This window comes from Stegostoma tigrinum, chromosome 9 (genome assembly GCF_030684315.1).
Source record: "Stegostoma tigrinum isolate sSteTig4 chromosome 9, sSteTig4.hap1, whole genome shotgun sequence".
Classification (NCBI taxonomy): Eukaryota; Metazoa; Chordata; class Chondrichthyes; order Orectolobiformes; family Stegostomatidae; genus Stegostoma; species Stegostoma tigrinum.
In genome coordinates, this window is record NC_081362.1 from 1138856 (window position 1) to 1156641 (window position 17786).

Below are 17786 nucleotides of genomic sequence, written 5' to 3' on the forward strand. Positions count from 1 at the left end.
GTTATGGTCATTGCCAGATGAAGACAATAGAAACAAATTAATTACTGAATTTTTATTTATACATACCAAAAATGAAGTAGAAATATTATATGGCTTTAAATGACAATTACGAGGTACATCTTAAATTAAACAAGTTAAAATTAACATCTTAAAATTAACATTCCTTCTGCCGGTTTCTAATTACTAACTTATTTTCTAGTTCAGTTGGCAGCTTTTGTGCATTCTTATTTCTCTGCTGAAGTACTAAATCATGCCTTCTCATGAACATTGTGCACCATCCAGCAATTGCCTCAAAATCCAAAATTCTGTCCTTTGAATTGTTTTATGCATGGATTTGGATGGCTTCACAACTCTCTCATTTTCCATTTTGATAATTTTCAAGTACCCAATCAGCAACATTTTTCTCCAGTTGTGGCCATGTGCTAGGTTTACCTCTGGCACACTTTCATTTTGGCGTAATCTGAAGTTGGTTTGATATCTTTCTCCAGTCTCTCTCAGGTTTCTCTGAAACACAATTCTTTTGCAGCTTCACAATTATTTGTCTTCTCTGCAAATTCAATAACTTTCAGTTTAAACGCTGCTGTATATTTTTTGCTTTTACTGGAGGGCATTTTTACACAAAACGATGATGAAATTTCAAAACGAAAACAAAGTTGCTTGAAAAGTTCAGCAGGCCTGGCAGCATCTGTGGAGGAGTAAAAAGAGGTAATGTTTCATGTCTGAAGACCCTTCCTCAGACCCTTGGTTCTTAAGAAATTTCAAAACTTCAACTTAGGTATATGATATTCCATGTGTGCTACAGGAGAACTGAGATCAGCTGAGCTGCACACAAAGGGAGGTTAGCACTTTGGCCTGATGCATCTTAAACTTTCACGCCAAATTGGTGTGAATTATACAACAAAATGCATAATGGCATGAAAAAGATATTCATTTCATCCTTGTAACATTTATGTACAGGATAATACCTTGACTGTCAAATGTTGATCTGTTATCCGCGAAGAACTAGGGTCAACATTTACATGAGATAAATGGTAAATTCCAGCTTCTTTGGCCAACAATAGGGGTCAACTTTTGCATGAGATTGACTTTTACTCGAGTATGTACGGTATTTGCTTGTTATTAGATTCAGAATGTGACATATTTCTCATAAGTCTACCAGAGTTGGAAAATTTAAGTAGAACAGTTTAGTACTGGGCTTTCATCAGTGTTGGGCTTGTGCCAAGATAGTAACTGCCAAATAGGTTACTACCCGAGCACTGCTAAATGCACACTAAATTACCTTATTTAGAATGATTGTAACACTCAACAGATGTTTGTCCTCACAAGACATAACTAACTTCAGTTGACCCGAGATGTTTCAATGTCAAATAAAGTACAAAAGTAGTCCTGCTGATGCTGTAATTTTGAAGTTAAAACAAGATGCTGTAGATATTCAGCAGTTCAGGTGAACCTGTGGAGAGAGAAACAGTAAATTTCAATATTATTTCAGTGTCAAATAGAATCTGTGAATTGTTATGCAGAAAGAGGCCATTATGTCTGTATTGGCTGTCTGACCATTTGCTGCTTTTGCAAATCATGTTGAGTCTGTGCTGTTTGGTTTTCAATCCCTACATAAGCAAAATCAATTACTCCCTATGCACTCTGTTCAGATCTCTGATGATTTTGAAAACCTCTATCTCCTTTCCTCCTCTTCTCCAAGAAAAACAGTTCCAAATCATCCTTGAAACCATTCTCATTAACTCTTCAAAAAAATGCCAAAAGAACTGCAGATGCTGTAAATTTAAAATAGAGATTGCTGGGAAAGCTCAACAGGTCTGCAGCATCTCTGAAGAGAAATCTTGAGTTAACATTTTGGCCTGGAATGGAGGGTTCACTGGACCCGAAACGTTAAATTTGATTTCTCTTCTTAGAAGCTGCCAGACCTGTTGAGTTTTTCTGGCAGTCTCTATTTTTGTTTCTCATTAACTCTTCTGCATTCTTTCTTTAGACTGGTGCCCAGATTATATACAGGACTCCATCTGAGGCCTAACAAGTGTCTCATACTAGATCAACATTACCTCTTCGGTGGAGGAATGATATATTACACCTGAGAGAAATAGAGATAAGATATCCTGTTAATGCGACAAAGAGACACGACAACTTAAGGCTGCATATCTGTATGTATAATGTATACAATGTAGTGTGAGTTTTTTTTAAGTAGTTGGTATGTTATCTTAATTAGTTACAGTAAAAATCATAATGTGGAATCATGTCACATGGCCATTTGAATTGATCACTGGAAAACCTAGCTCTTTTAGGAAGGGATTTCCTCGATATGACTCAACGACAGTGCTGATTATGTCAGGAGAGTGTGTGGCTTGGAGGTGAACTTGTAGGTGGTGTTGCTCTTGACCTTCTGGATGGTGGAGGCTGCAGCTTTGGAACATATTGTTGAAAGACCCTTGGTGATTTGCTATGTGTTTTAAGTTTACCTCAAAATTTTTATGCCTTGTAAAAGTGTGGACTGCAAGAAGATAAACTTGTTTTTAAAAACAAATGTACTAGGATGGCTGCATAATTTCAGAATCATGAATTTAAATACCTTTTGTGAACTCTCTTTGGCGCTGGGTTCCTGCAACAAGCAGACAATCAGGAGTCCTAAATAATCACATCAGGAGTCCTAGTTGTTTACAAGTGAAGCTGGGTGGTCCCCAGTTAACTGAGCAGGTTGGAACTGGAAACAAGGTACAGAGACCCAGGTATGTGGCAAAAAACACAGGGAGTGCAGTTCTCACCAGCAGAAGCTGCCTGTTCTCTGCAGGCAAAAACTCAGTTTAAAGTTGAAGAAAACCAGTTACTTGTAGCAGACTTTGAATTGATAAATCAGAGAAATCTTCAATGTGAATCAATCACTGTGTACTTACAAGCCAGTGGAATTTTCCAGAAGAAGATAAAGGCATAGTGACATTGTCACTGCCTGAATCTCTGAATTACAGTCCAATGTTCTCAGGACCCAGGTTTGAATCCCACAATGGCAGTTGCTGGAATTTGAATTCAAAAGCAAAAGCTGGGGTTAAGAGTCTAATGATGACCATGAATCCATTGTTGATTGTCAGAAAAATCCATCTGGTTCACTTAATGCCCTTTAGGCAAGGAATCTACCTTCCTCACCTGGTCTGGCCTATGTGTGACTACAGATCCACAGCAATGTGGTCGACTCTTAACTGCTGTCTGGCAGTTAGGGATGGGCAATAAACTGGGCTAACGAGTGACACCCTCATCCTGTGAAGGACTTAAAAAAAACACCAAGAGCCTGGCTAGCTAATATTGGAATCAGGAAATAAGTACCACTGAACTGACTTCCAGTTTTCCTCTACCTCTGCCAATTGTGTGTGTGTGTGTGTGTGTGTGTGTGTGAATGATTGGTTATTTATAAAAAGATTAGTGCTTTAGCTAATAGCATTATATGCCAATGGTTTATATCTGTTCATTAGTAACTAGTATAATTACTGTAACTAAATTCTTTAGAAAGCATGAACCTGGTTTCTGTACTACCGGCTTGGGTCTGAGAGTCAAATAAATTGAGGCAATGTGTGTACCTTAGCGAAAAGCTTTAATGTTTGGCATGACCTGTCAACTGTTTCAAAGATTAGAGGCCAAGCAGGGGTAATGCTTGATGGAACATCCCTGCCCTTTCCCTACTTTTTAAATCAGTCAGTTGTGGGTTAAATGTCCACCAATTGTCCTTCCATTCACCTATGTTATTTCAAAATTTTTGATCTGCTCACTTTCACCCTCACCTCTATTTATGATATCCTAGTCTCTTGGAGAACCTTAATACTATCGCTAATTTGCTGTTGAGGTATGCCTGTCATCTTCATGTCAAATCACATCTGAGCTGGAGTATTACCTGCAGTTCTGGTTGCAGCATTGTAGGAACGATGTGAACGCTTTGGAGGGAATACAGAAGAGATTTACAAAGATGGTTCCGAGATGAGAACCTTCAGTTATGAGGATAGATTGGAGAGTTTGGGACTGTTCTCCTTGGTGAGAATAAGACAAACAAGAGATCCGATAATTTTCAAAACCAACAGAAGTCTGGAAAATAGATTGGGAGAGATTGTTTACATTTTCCAAAGGATCAGGAATGAGAGGAGATAATGGGAACTGCAGATGCTGGAGAATTCCAAGATAATAAAATGTGAGGCTGGATGAACACAGCAGGCCAAGCAGCATCTCAGGAGCACAAAAGCTGACATTTCGGGCCTAGACCCTTCATCAGAGAGGGGGATGGGGAGAGGCAACTGGAATAAATAGGGAGAGAGGGGGAGGCGGACCGAAGATGGAGAGTAAATAAGATAGGTGGAGAGAGTGTAGGTGGGGAGGTAGGGAGGGGATAGGTCAGCCCAGGGAAGACGGACAGGTCAAGGAGGTGGGATGAGGTTAGTAGGTAGCTGGGGGTGCGGCTTGGGGTAGGAGGAAGGGATGGGGGAGAGGAAGAACAGGTTAGGGAGGCAGAGACAGGTTGGACTGGTTTTGGGATGCAGTGGGTGGGGGGGAAGACCTGGGCTGGTTGTGTGGTGCAGTGGGGGGAGGCGACGAACTGGGCTGGTTTAGGGATGCAGTAGGGGAAGGGGAGATTTTGAAACTGGTGAAGTCCACATTGATACCATATGGCTGCAGGGTTCCCAGGCGGAATATGAGTTGCTGTTCCTGCAACCTTCGGGTGGCATCATTGTGGCACTGCAGGAGGCCCATGATGGACATGTCATCTAGAGAATGGGAGGGGGAGTGGAAATGGTTTGCGACTGGGAGGTGCAGTTGTTTGTTGCGAACTGAGCGGAGGTGTTCTGCAAAGCGGTCCCCAAGCCTCCGCTTGGTTTCCCCAATGTAGAGGAAGCCGCACCGAGTACAGTGGATGCAGTATACCACATTGGCAGATGTGCAGGTGAACCTCTGCTTAATGTGGAATGTCATCTTGGGGCCTGGGATGGGGGTGAGGGAGGTGGTGTGGGGACAGGTGTAGCATTTCCTGCGGTTGCAGGGGAAGGTGCCGGGTGTGGTGGGGTTGGAGGGCAGTGTGGAGCGAACAAGGGAGTCACGGAGAGAGTGGTCTCTCCGGAAAGCTGACAGGGGAGGGGATGGAAAAATGTCTTGGGTGGTGGGGTCGGATTGTAAATGGCGGAAGTGTCGGAGGATAATGCGTTGTATCCGGAGGTTGGTAGGGTGGTGTGTGAGAACGAGGGGGATCTTCTTGGGGCGGTTGTGGCGGGGGCGGGGTGTGAGGGATGCGTTGCGGGAAATACGGGAGATGCGGTCAAGGGCGTTCTCGATCACTGTGGGGGGAAAGTTGCGGTCCTTAAAGAACTTGGACATCTGGGATGTGCGGGAGTGAAATGTCTTATCGTGGGAGCAGATGCGGCGGAGGTGGAGGAATTGGGAATAGGGGATGGAATTTTTGCAGGAGGGTGGGTGGGAGGAGGTGTATTCTAGGTAGCTGTGGGAGTCGGTGGGCTTGAAATAGACATCAGTTACAAGCTGGTTGCCTGAGATGGAGACTGAGAGGTCCAGGAAGGTGAGGGATGTGCTGGAGATTGCCCAGGTGAACTGAAGGTTGGGGTGGAAGGTGTTGGTGAAGTGGATGAACTGTTCGAGCTCCTCTGGGGAGCAAGAGACGGCGCCGATACAGTCATCAATGTAGCGGAGGAAGAGGTGGGGTTTGGGGCCTGTGTAGGTGCGGAAGAGGGACTGTTCCACGTAACCTACAAAGAGGCAGGCATAGCTGGGGCCCATGGCCACCCGCTTAGTCTGTAGGAAGTGGGAGGAGTCAAAAGAGAAGTTGTTGAGTGTGAGGACGAGTTCAGCTAGGCGGATGAGAGTGTCGGTGGAGGGGGACTGGTCGGGCCTGCGGGATAGGAAGAAGCGGAGGGCCTTGAGGCCATCTCCATGCGGAATGCAGGTGTACAGGGACTGGACGTCCATGGTGAATATGAGGTGTTGGGGGCCAGGGAATTGGAAGTCCTGGAGGAGGTGGAGGGCGTGGGTGGTGTCACGGACGTAGGTGGGGAGTTCCTGGACCAAAGGGGAGAAAATGGAGTCCAGATAGGTGGAGATGAGTTCGGTGGGGCAGGAGCAGGCTGAGACGATGGGTCGACCAGGGCAGGCAGGTTTTTTGGACATGGGTTTGAAGTGATTTGCAAGTGTAATTTGAAGAGAAGAAAATCTGGAATATTCAGAGACTGGAATACACTGCCCGGAAATGTGTGGATGCAGGTTCAATTGAGGCATTCCAGAGGCTTTCGAATAATTCAAATAATTATCCAATGTGTGAAGATATGGGGAAAACGCAAGAGAATAGCACTCAATCATAATGAGGGAGATGATAGCACTGTGATAATGTCACTGTATTAGTACTCCAGAATGGCAAGTTAATATAGGGCTATGGGTTCTAATCACACGATGGCACATGTTGAAATTTGAATTCAGTACATATCTGGAGTAAAATGTTTGGCTAATAGAGACAATGTCACTACTTCCAATGTTGTAAAAACTGGTGTTCACTAATGTTCTTTAGGATCAAAATGTGCCATCTCATCTGTGTCAGACCTGCGTTTGACTCTGGAGACTGCAATCTGATTGACTTTGGGCAAATTAGGAACGGGCAATAAATGCTGGCTTGCATCTCATGAACAACTAAAAAATAAATTGCATGTTGAAGATCTGGTGCAGACATTATTTGCTAGATTACTTCTTTTTGTGCTGTAACAGAGTAGGAAAGGTGAATGCACACTTTAACGTGCGTTAAGTAGTGATAATGGGAACTGCAGATGCTGGAGAATCCGAGATAACGAAGTGTGGGGCTGGATGAACACAGCAGGCCAAGCAGCATCTTAAGAGCACAAAAGCTAACGCTTCAGGCCTAGACCCTTCATCAGAAAAGGGGGATGGGGAGAGGATTCTGAAATAAATAGGGAGAGAGGGGGAGGCAGACCGAAGATGGATAGAGGAGCTCCCTATTTATTTAAGAATTCTCTCCCCATCCCCCTTTTCTGATGAAGGGTCTAGGCCCGAAACGTCAGCTTTTGTGCTCCTAAGATGCTGCTTGGCCTGTTGTGTTCATCCAGCTCCACACATTTTGTGTTAACTAGTCTGTTGTACCACTTGATCCATCCTCACCTTGAACCATTTTATACAACGTTGGCATTTCCAGTCTGTCATTCCAGTCTCTCCTTTCAAGCTACATCCTTTACTGTGTAATCCTCAATTTATATATTTCATGATATCTATATCCCCTCTTTCACGAGGACCTGCTCATCTGTTACTCCTGTCTTGCTGCTATTCATTGCCTTCTCTTCTCCAGATAACTCCAGTTTAAAATTTTTTAGTCCTTTCATAGCCTTTTTTCCATGTCTCTGTAATCCCCAGTTTTAACAACACATGCCCACATCCCTACCCTGCCCATTCCTTACAAACTCCACTGACGACTGTCCACTTATACATCACTGGTCTGTTTCTTTTCTCATTATACCTTTGTGTAGCAGCTTGGGATATTTTTCTACATTGAAAACACTATGTAAATAAATTGATAGTTTATATTCTTTAGTTTTCTTCAAACAATATGCTACTTGATACTTAAGACGGTTCAATATTTGTTAAACTTGTGAACCATGTTAGCAAACGACAAATTGCTAGAAAATATTGCATTCTATGAAGTAACTGATGAGCTAATTTTCTTCATCGTTCATTTTATTAGGCAACCTGACAAGCTTGTAGTGGTTTGGACAAGAAGAAGCAGACGGAAATCTTCCAAGGTATACATAAAATCTTTTCAGATTGAAGTATCGGGAATCGGTTTGACTTTGTTGAGCAGCTGAATAATGAGTTTTAGAATGAAAATAGAACAGTCTTCTGGAAAAGGATTTTTCATTCATGACATTAGAACTGTAAAATCTGAAGATGGATTAAAGGATGAGAGAGCACTAGTATGGACTCAAGGGGGTGGATCTTATCTAGCTAATTTACTGAAGTGCTAGCGCAGCTACAGATCTTATGGAAAGCAGAGTGATTGAGGACATGTGTGTCTCTTCAGTGGATAGCAGACCATTAAACTGAAAGCTTGAATAGGTGATGGTAGATCAGAGGGTCTAGTATGCTGGGAGATGTCAGGTTATTGTTGGTTTGAAGGCATGATATTGGGTTGTATTCTTTATCGCTTTCATCAAAGTATAGACCTCCAATACGTCACCACTGTCCTTTTCTCAGGAAAAAAAGTGATCCAGCATATTGATCCTTTCTGGATGTGTAACGCTACATCTTTGGGATTGTCTCTATAAATTGTACATTATAATATTGTTTAAAAATGCTTTATGGCTTTACTGGAAAATGTGCGCTAAATTTATGATATTGCTTTGTATTCGATAACATATAATGAAATGTATAAATTATTAAATGTTGTTGCTTTCTGTTTCCCTTTTGAAGGCTCATAGTTGGCAACCAGGAATTAAAAATCCATATCGAGGAGTGGTGGTTTGGCCTGTTCCTGAAAACATTGAAATCACTGTGACACTTTTCAAGGTATAACAACTTCTAAACTCCAGTTTCTGCTGTAACAACCTTTCACGTTAGAAAATCTCATTTGTCAGAGTGGGCTTTAAAGCAAAACAAGCTTGGACCTGAGGCTTAGCAAAATTTGGGTCAAATCGATAAAATGTTAAAACTGCAGCTGAAATAAACATCATTAGCTCATGCTTACAACTAATACTGTTCTATGTATAATAAAATAAAGCTTCAAATCATCTGCATCATAGCCTGCCATTGTGGTGTATTTATAATGCTGTCGGCTACTAATGAAACAAAAATGTTAAACTGAATCTGCCTAGCAACCTCAACCTGTAATATAATTAGACATAAATAACAGTTGCTATGCGCTGTGTGGATGTAACACATCTCCGGTATCAACTGATGTGCATAATTACAGCTTTCGGTTTCCTGTAGGAAAAGCCTCGTCATTTGTAATTGTGCTATTGCAGAAAAATATAACTTGTAGAAGGGAATTTCAGTGTATTTGTTAGTGCAGTATATGTTGGCTGTTGCTCATAGGCCGTCATAACTTGCAATTTTTAAAATCTGGTTTCCATACTTCATCGTAATGAAATGATAAAATTGCAAAGAAAGCTATATTTTGTTACAATTTTGTGGTCCAATATTGTTAAATAGAAATAAGATGTGGGAATTGTTTGGAGTGAATGAATAATGTGTTATTTAACTGAACAGTTTGAATAGTACATATGTGAAAAAAAAAATTATATTAACAATTAATTAGTCTTGTACTTTGTTTTTATTATGCAGTGCATTATTTTAAAAAAAAACAAAGTGCTAATAAAAATACTTTTCAAAGTTATCAAAGGCACTTCATTGTTATTAACAGTGAGCAAGTGCTTACTTGATTCTCTCACCATGACATGGGAATTATTCTGCAAAGCTGTAACGTGAAGAAGCCTTGGGCTTATCTCTTTACAGTATTGGATGCCCCTGGCTGTTCCATAAGAACTCTGTATGCTCTCTTGTCCATTGTCATTGCCATGCGAGATTTTGGGAACTGGCCAAAGCACACCATTAGTTGATGCATGCAAGATGATCACTGCCGATTAATTGAAAAGCTATTCACTATAAACATTTGTTTTATTAGATTCATTCCTACTCAGAAATAAATTCCACATGTATTTTTTTCCTACTTTGCCCTTGTCCATTTTCCACTCCTGCATGCAGAAATCTATTGAAGGCATTTTGCAATTCTGATTCATCCTCATCCATTGTACAAAGTAGTAGCCATTTTTTTCTGTCTTTCTGTATGTAATCACAAGCTGTTTACATTATGTATGGACACTTTCAAAACTGGAATTATAGTAACTGTAAAATAATTTTATATTCTGTTTTCAGGATCCACATGCTGAGGAATTTGAAGACAAAGAATGGACTTTTGTTATAGAAAATGTGAGTTTTGTATTATGTTGTTACTTTACCATTTCACAAGTTTGGAGCTGTTAATGTAACATATTTCTAAAGGTTTTGGAGCAGATTTGTAGCGTGTTTTGGGAGTTGAGGTTGGTTGGCTCGCTGGACTGGTTTCTTGTTTTGCAGACGTTTCATTACCCTACTGGGTAACATCATCAGTGCGGCCGCCGATGAAGTGTCAGCGTGTTTTTCTGCCTGGTTTTTAAACTCTGGGTCCGTTGAGCTGGATTTCCTCACTTCCGGTTTTCCTTCATAATGGAGTGTATGTGGGATTGAGTTCTATATGTTTATTAATGGCTTTCTTTGTGGAGTGCCAGATTTGTAAGAATTCCCATGTCTGTCTTTGCTTAACTTGTCCCAGGATTTTGGTGTTGTTCCAGTCGAATCGGCGGTTCTCCTTATCCATGTGGATTGAGATGAGTGCGTATTGGTCGTGTCTTTTCGTAGCCGGTTGGTCTTTGTGAACCCATGTTGTTAGTTTCCTTCCTGTTTGTTTGATGTAGTGTTTCTCACAGTCTCTGCAGGGGATCTTACAGATGATAATGGTCCTGTCCATGGTGGGGTGGGGGTCTTTAGTTTGGGTGAGCAGTTGTCACAGGTTTGATGTGGGCTTGTGTGCCACTCTGATGCCCAGCGGTCGAAGGAGTCTTGTGGTTAGTTCCGATGTGTTCCTGACATAGGGTAGTGTGATGAGTGTGTCGGGGTGTGTAGTATCTTCTTGATATTGTTTGTTTAGGCATCTATTCCTAGAAGACAGGCACTCCACAAAGAAAGCCATTAATAAACACATAGAAAATCACTCCATATACACAGTATTACGAAGGAAAACCAGAAGTGAGGCAATCCAACGCAACGGAGTCCACAGTTTAAAAACCAGAGGGGAAGGCATACCATTGCTTCATCGGAGCCTGCACTGATGATGTTATCCAGCATGGTAACAAAATGTCTGCGGAACAACAAACCAGCTCGGCAAGCCAACCAACCACAATGAAACATATTTTCCAAAACAAACAGTACTAACAAAGAAGGTAGGCCCATTTTCTTTGCTCTTATAAGTTGAACTTTCCAGGCATCTGATCCGGTTAATTTGCCACTAACCTCAAAGACTTGTGCCAAGAAATCAAATTGTATTTGTGCATATTAAAAGATATTTGATAGATGGTAGCTCTTTAGTTAGTTGTTACGACTTGACCTATGTGAATTTCTGGATATTGACTGACTGATTAAATTATTAGAAAAGTCACACAGAGGTGATGTGCTCTCTTATTGAGAGAAATGACAATTAAATCTTTCAGTAGTCTCTACAGTCTGGAACCTGGAGAAGCACTGACAGAGGCCTTGGAATATGTTATGTATTGATGAAATAGTTGGAATAGTTAAGGTCAAAATGAAAACAAAAATTCGGGAAGTAAGGATGAAATGAGTATGTGATAAGGATGTAACTCGTTACTTAGCAGTTTGTAATGTCAGAATTTCTTCCATGTAAGAAAGGCTTGCATTCATACAGTGCTTTTCAATATGATGGGACATGTGCTATGAATTGCAGGAAGCTAGTGTGCAGGTAATTAGGAAGGCAAATGGAATTTTGGCATTTATTGCTAAAGGAATAGAGTATTTAAGTAGGGAATTGCTGCAATTGTACTAGGTTGCATCTGTGTACAGTTTTTGCCCCAGTTAGATTGGCAGTTCAGAGAAAGTTCACTACATTAATTCCGATGACGTGGAGGCGCCAGTGTTGGATTGGGGTGCACAAGGTCAAAAATCACAAGACACCAGATTATAGTCCAACAGGTTTATCCGAAAGCGCACACTTTCAGATTCTTGCTCCTCTGGTGATAGTGAGAGAGGAGGCATCAGACGCAGATTTTATAAGGAAAAGATCAAAGGGCCATAGAACTGATGCAGTTGTATTGAAGAAATCTAAGATGTCTGTTAAATCTTCAGTCAGTTAGGAAGAAAAAAGTTTTGATTGATTAATATATAAATTCCAGAATTTCTTTCAAGTCACTGCCCCAAGATAACTAATGTTTTTATTAATATACCAGAGGTGTCATTTTAGGTCGGACTATCCACTTTAAGTGTGAGGCCTTGTTTAGATTCTGTCCATTAATTTTGGAGATGAAAGGCCTGTCTTATAAAGAGAGATTGAGCAGTTTAGGCCTAACTCACTACAGGAGATCTAATCAAGGATGGAGAAAGAAACTGCAGGGGTTGGGCACAATTGAAATGTGGAGCTTGTTCAAGGAACAGCCAATGTGCGTCCTTGATAAGCATGTATCTTTCTGGCAGGGAGAAAGTGGTCAAGCAAGGGAACCGTGATTTATGAAACAAGTTGAAACTCTTGTCAAGAGGAAGAGGGAGGCTTATGTAAAGATGAGGCGTGAAGGCTCAGTTAGGGCACTTGAGAATTACAAGTTAGCTAGGAAGGACCTAAAGAGATAAGAGGAGCCAGGAGGGGACATGCGAAGTCTTTGACAGGTAGAATCAAGGAAAACCCTAAAGCTTTCCATAGGTATGTAGGAACAGAAGAATGACTAGAGTAAGATTAGGGCCAGTCAAAGACAGTAGTGGGAAGTTGTGCATGGAGTCCAAAGAGATAGGAGAGGCACTAAATGAATTTTTTTTGTCTTTTTCCTGTGTGAATACTGATAATGTTGTCGGAGAATACTGAGATACAGGCTATTAAACTAGACGGGATTGAGATTCACAAGGAGGAGGTGTTAGCAATTCTGGAAGGTGTGAAAATAGATAAGTCCCCTGGGCTGGATGGGATGTATCCTAGGATTCTCTGGGAAGCTAGGGAGGAGATTGCAGAGCCTTCGGCTTTGATCTTTATGTTGTCATTATGTTCAGGAATAGTGCCAGAAAATTGGAGGATGTTGTCCCCTTGTTCAAGAAGGGGAGGAGGGACATTACTGGTAATTACAGACCAATGAGCCTTACTTCAGTTGCGGGTCAAGTGTTGGAAGGGATTATAAGAGATACGATTTATAATCCTCTAGAAAGAAATAACTTGATTAGGGATAGTCAACATGGTTTTGTGAAGGGCAGGTCATGCCTCCCAAACCTAATTGAGTTCTTTGAGAAGGTGACCAAATAGGTGGATGAGGGTAAAGCGGTTGTGGTGTGTTTGGATTTTAGTAAAGCTTTCAGTAAGGTTCCCCACAGTAAGCTATTGCATAAAATACGGAGACGTGGGAGTGAGGGTGATTTAGCGGTTTGAATCAAAAATTGTCTAGTTGGAAGAAGACAGAGGATGGTGGTTGATGGGAAATGTTCATCCTGGAGTTCAGTTACTAGTGGTGTATTGCAAAGATCTGTTTTGGGGCCACTGCTGTGTGTCATTTTTATAAATGACCTGGATGAGGGCGTAGAAGGATGGGTTAGTAAATTTGCAGACGACACTAAAGTCGGTGGAGTTGTGGATAGTGCGGAAGGATGTTGCAGGTTACAGAGGGACATAGATAAGCTGCAGAGATGGGCTGAGAGGTGACAAATGGAGATTTGGAGTTTAATGCGGAGAAGTGTGAGGTGATTCACTTTGGAAGGAGTAACAGGAATACTGAGTACTGAGCTAGTGGTAAGATTCTTGGTAGTGTGGATGAGCAGCAAGATCTCGGTGTCCATGTACATAGATCCCCGAAAGTTGCCACCCAGGTTGTTAAGAAGGCATATGGTGTGTTAAGTTTTATTGGTAGAGAGATTGAGTTTCAGAGCCATGAGGTCATGTAGCTGTACAAAACTCTGGTGTGGCCACACTTGGAGTATTGGGTATAGTTCTGGTCGCTGCATTATAGGAAGGATGTGGAAGCATTGGAAAGGGTGCAGAGGGGATTTACCAGGATGTTGCCTGGTATGGAGGGAAGGTCTTATGAGGAAAGGCTGAGGGACTTGAGGCTGTCTTCGTTCGAGAGAAGAAAGTTAAGAGGTGACCTAATAGAGACGTACAAGATGTTCAGAGAATTAGATAGGGTGGACAGTGAGAGCCTTTTTCCTCCGGATGGAGATGGCTCGAGGGGATGTAGCTTTAAATTGAGGGGTGATAGAAAAAGGACAGAAGTCAGAGGTAGGTTCTTTACTCAGTAGTAAGGGCGTGGAATGCCCTGCCTGCAACGGTAGTAAACTCACCAAGTTTAAGGGCATTTAAATGATCATTGGATAATAATGGAATAGTTTAGGTTAGGTGGACTTCAGATTGGTTTCACAGGCCGGGGTAACATGGAGGGCCAAAGGGCCTGTACTGCGTTGTGATGTTCTATGTTCTAAGAATTGTAAGATGCTAAAGAGGATCGACAATGTTGACAAAGTGGATTTTCCTCCTTGGGTAATCTAGAAGTAGAGGTCATAGTTTGAGGATAAGGAGTAACAAATTTAAATCTGGGATGATGAGAAATTACTTCTCAAAAGGTTGTGAATCTGTGGAACTCAGTACCCAAAGTGTGGTGGGATGCAGGGACATCGAACAAATTTAAGGCGAAGATAAGTAGATTTTTAATTAGTGATGGGGTTAAAGAGATTATGGGGATCAAGCGGTAACATAGAATTGAGTCCGTGATGAGATCAGCCATGATTGTGCTAAATGGTAGAGTTGGCCTGAAGAGCTGAATTCCCACTGCTTGTTCCTGATTCTTATATTCCTATGCTTTTAGCCAGTGAAATCCTTTTGAAGTGCTTTCACTGTTGTACTTGGCAAACAATTTGCATGTAGTAAGATCCTACCAACATTAGTGTGATAATGATTGGGTAATTTGCTTTAGGACTGCTGATTGAAGGATAAATACTAGTCAGGATCCAGAGAAGAACTCTACTGTGAGAGAGATAATGGGAACTGCAGATGCTGGAGATTCCAAGATAATGACTCCCGTGACTCCCTTGTTCGCTCCACACTGCCCTCCAACCCCACCACACCCGGCACCTTCCCCTGCAACCGCAGGAAATGCTACACTTGTCCCCACACCTCCTCCCTCACCCCCATCCCAGGCCCCAAGATGACATTCCACATTAAGCAGAGGTTCACCTGCACATCTGCCAATGTGGTATACTGCATCCACTGTACCCGGTGCGGCTTCCTCTACATTGGGGAAACCAAGCGGAGGCTTGGGGACCGCTTTGCAGAACACCTCCGCTCAGTTCGCAACAAACAACTGCACCTCCCAGTCGCAAACCATTTCCACTCCCCCTCCCATTCTCTAGATGACATGTCCATCATGGGCCTCCTGCAGTGCCACAATGATGCCACCCGAAGGTTGCAGGAACAGCAAGTCATATTCCACCTGGGAACCCTGCAGCCATATGGTATCAATGTGGACTTCACCAGTTTCAAAATCTCCCCTTCCCCTACTGCATCCCCAAACCGGCCCAGTGCATCCCCTCCCCCCACTGCACCACACAACCAGCCCAGCTCTTCCCCCCCACCCACTGCATCCCAAAACCAGTCCAACCTGTCTCTGCCTCCCTAACCGGTTCTTCCTCTCACCCATCCCTTCCTCCCACCCCAAGCCACACCCCCAGCTACCTACTAACCTCATCCCACCTCCTTGACCTGTCCGTCTTCCCTGGACTGACCTATCCCCTCCCTACCTCCCCACCTACACCCTCTCCACCTATCTTCTTTACTCTCCATCTTCGGTCCGCCTCCCCCTCTCCCTATTTATTCCAGTTCCCTCCCCCCATCCCCCTCTCTGATGAAGGGTCTAGGCCCGAAACATCAGCTTTTGTGCTCCTGAGATGCTGCTTGGCCTGCTGTGTTCATCCAGCCTCACATTTTATTATCTAAGAACTCTACTGTTCCTCTTTGATATAGTGTAACTGGAATTTTTACCCTGACCTGAAAAGGCAGGTGCTGCCTTAGCTTAACATCTCATCTGATGACATCCTTGATTGTATAGTGCAGCACTCCCTTAGTAATATGCTAACACAGATAATTTTACAGGTAAAAGTTAGAAATTCATTGTGTCGGTTAAAAGGAGATTTCTACTGGTAGATAAGAGTTTACCCAGTGTATTGCTGAACTGTGCAAACCAGGGAAGTTCCCTTCTCCATCATTCAGTTTCCGCTAAATTATTATCTCACTTCACTATGTAGTTAGGGGGAATTCAACAAGGATTCCCACTTCTGCAAAAGAGAAGAAAAAGCCAGAATTGAAGAGGTATGTACAAGATTGAGATGGGCAAGTGACAATGGTTACAAGGAATGTATTACTGTCTTTAAAGAAATTGTTGAGAGTGAGTGAGGCAGAGCCACATATCATATGTGTCATCCCCATGGTGAACGTGAACAGGGGCCCAGTGTAAGCATCACAGGCCTTGGTAGTTTATGAGCAGACTGTAGGAACAACTGTTGTAAATGTTTGTGACAATGTGCTCATCCAAAGTTCCAGGGAGTGTTGCATTTTTAATTGATATTGGAATAAGAATTGTGAATAGTAAAGAGTGAGACAGACGGGCACAGATATTGATTGTAGTATGAAAATAATTGGGAATAATAATTCATATCCCACCTGGATTGAGTGATTTCTGAGGCAGAATCTCTGGTGAGCCAGTAGGGGAGTTCAGGTGGCTCACCCATTAGCACTGCTACCTCAGGGACCCGGGTTTAATTCCAGCAGCTGTATGTGTGGAGTTTGCACGTTCTTCCCCCATCTGTGTGGGTTTCCACCGGGTTTTCCGGTTGCTTCATACAGTATAAAGGTGTGCACGTTAGGGTGGGTTGGCCGTGCTGAATTACTCAGAGTCCAGGGATGTGTAGGCTAGGTGGTTCTACTGTAGGAAATGCACGGTTACAGAGGTAAGGTTGGGAGATGGGTCTAGGTGGGATGCTGTTTGGAGGCTTGGTGTGGACTTAGTGGGCCGAATGTCCTGCTCCCACAATGTAGGGATTCTATGATTCCTAGACAGCTCTCTACATCTGAATCAGCATCTATTGTAATGGCCGTCTCCATCAAGGATGGACACCTCAGTACCTCATTCTACCACTTACCCACAGATAACCTCAAGATGATGCACTTCTCTAGCTTCCGCCTGAAACATAGTAAAGAAGCCAGCCTCTACGTACAAGGCCTGTGCATACACAGGACTTGCTCAGGTAAGGAGCAATGTGACGGACACCTAAAGATTTGGATATGATGCTCAACTCATCAATTGCCAGTTCCGATGTGCCACAGTGGAAAAACCACAACAACCTCCTCAGAAGACATGATTTGGAGGTGCCAATGTTGAACTGGGGTGCTCAAGCACAGCTTGTTCATCAGATGCAAAAGCTTGTGATTACAAATAAACCTGTTGGACTGTAGCCTGGTGTCATGTGACTTTTGACTTGGTCCTCAGAAGGCAGACACAGGACACGACTGATAGAGTACCCTTTGTTGTTCAGTACTTCCCCAGAGCGGAGATACTGTACCATGTTCTTTGCAGCCTTCAACATGTCCTCGATGATGATGAGCATCTCACCAAGATCATCCCCATGCCTCCACTTCTCACCTTCAAACAACTGCCAGACCTTCAACAGACTATTGTTTGCAGCAAACTACCCAGCCTTCAGGACAACATTGACCACAACACTCTACAACCCTGCCATGGTACCCTCTGCAAGACATGTCAGATCATCGACATGGACACTACCATAACATGTGGGAACACCACCCACCTTGTGCACGGCAGATAAACATGTGACCCAGTCAATGTTGTCTATCTCATAAACTGCAGGCACGGATGCCCCGAGGCATGGTACATTGGTGAGACCATGTAGATGCTGTAACAATGGATCAATAGATACCACACAACAGTCGCCAGGCA

At 42.7% G+C, this 17786-nt stretch overlaps 1 protein-coding gene across 5 annotated transcripts in view; it reads left to right on the top strand.

The window, feature by feature from the left end:
- The window catches only part of ehbp1 (EH domain binding protein 1), a 344052-nt gene that overhangs the window by 42108 nt on the left and 284158 nt on the right, over positions 1-17786 (top strand). For all 5 annotated transcript variants that reach the window (XM_048536029.2, XM_059648293.1, XM_059648292.1 and 2 more), the window contains exons 3-5: positions 7733-7790; positions 8458-8553; positions 9919-9972. In XM_048536029.2, the coding sequence (XP_048391986.2) occupies positions 7733-7790; positions 8458-8553; positions 9919-9972 (208 nt within the window). The remainder of the gene's footprint in view (positions 1-7732; positions 7791-8457; positions 8554-9918; positions 9973-17786) is intronic.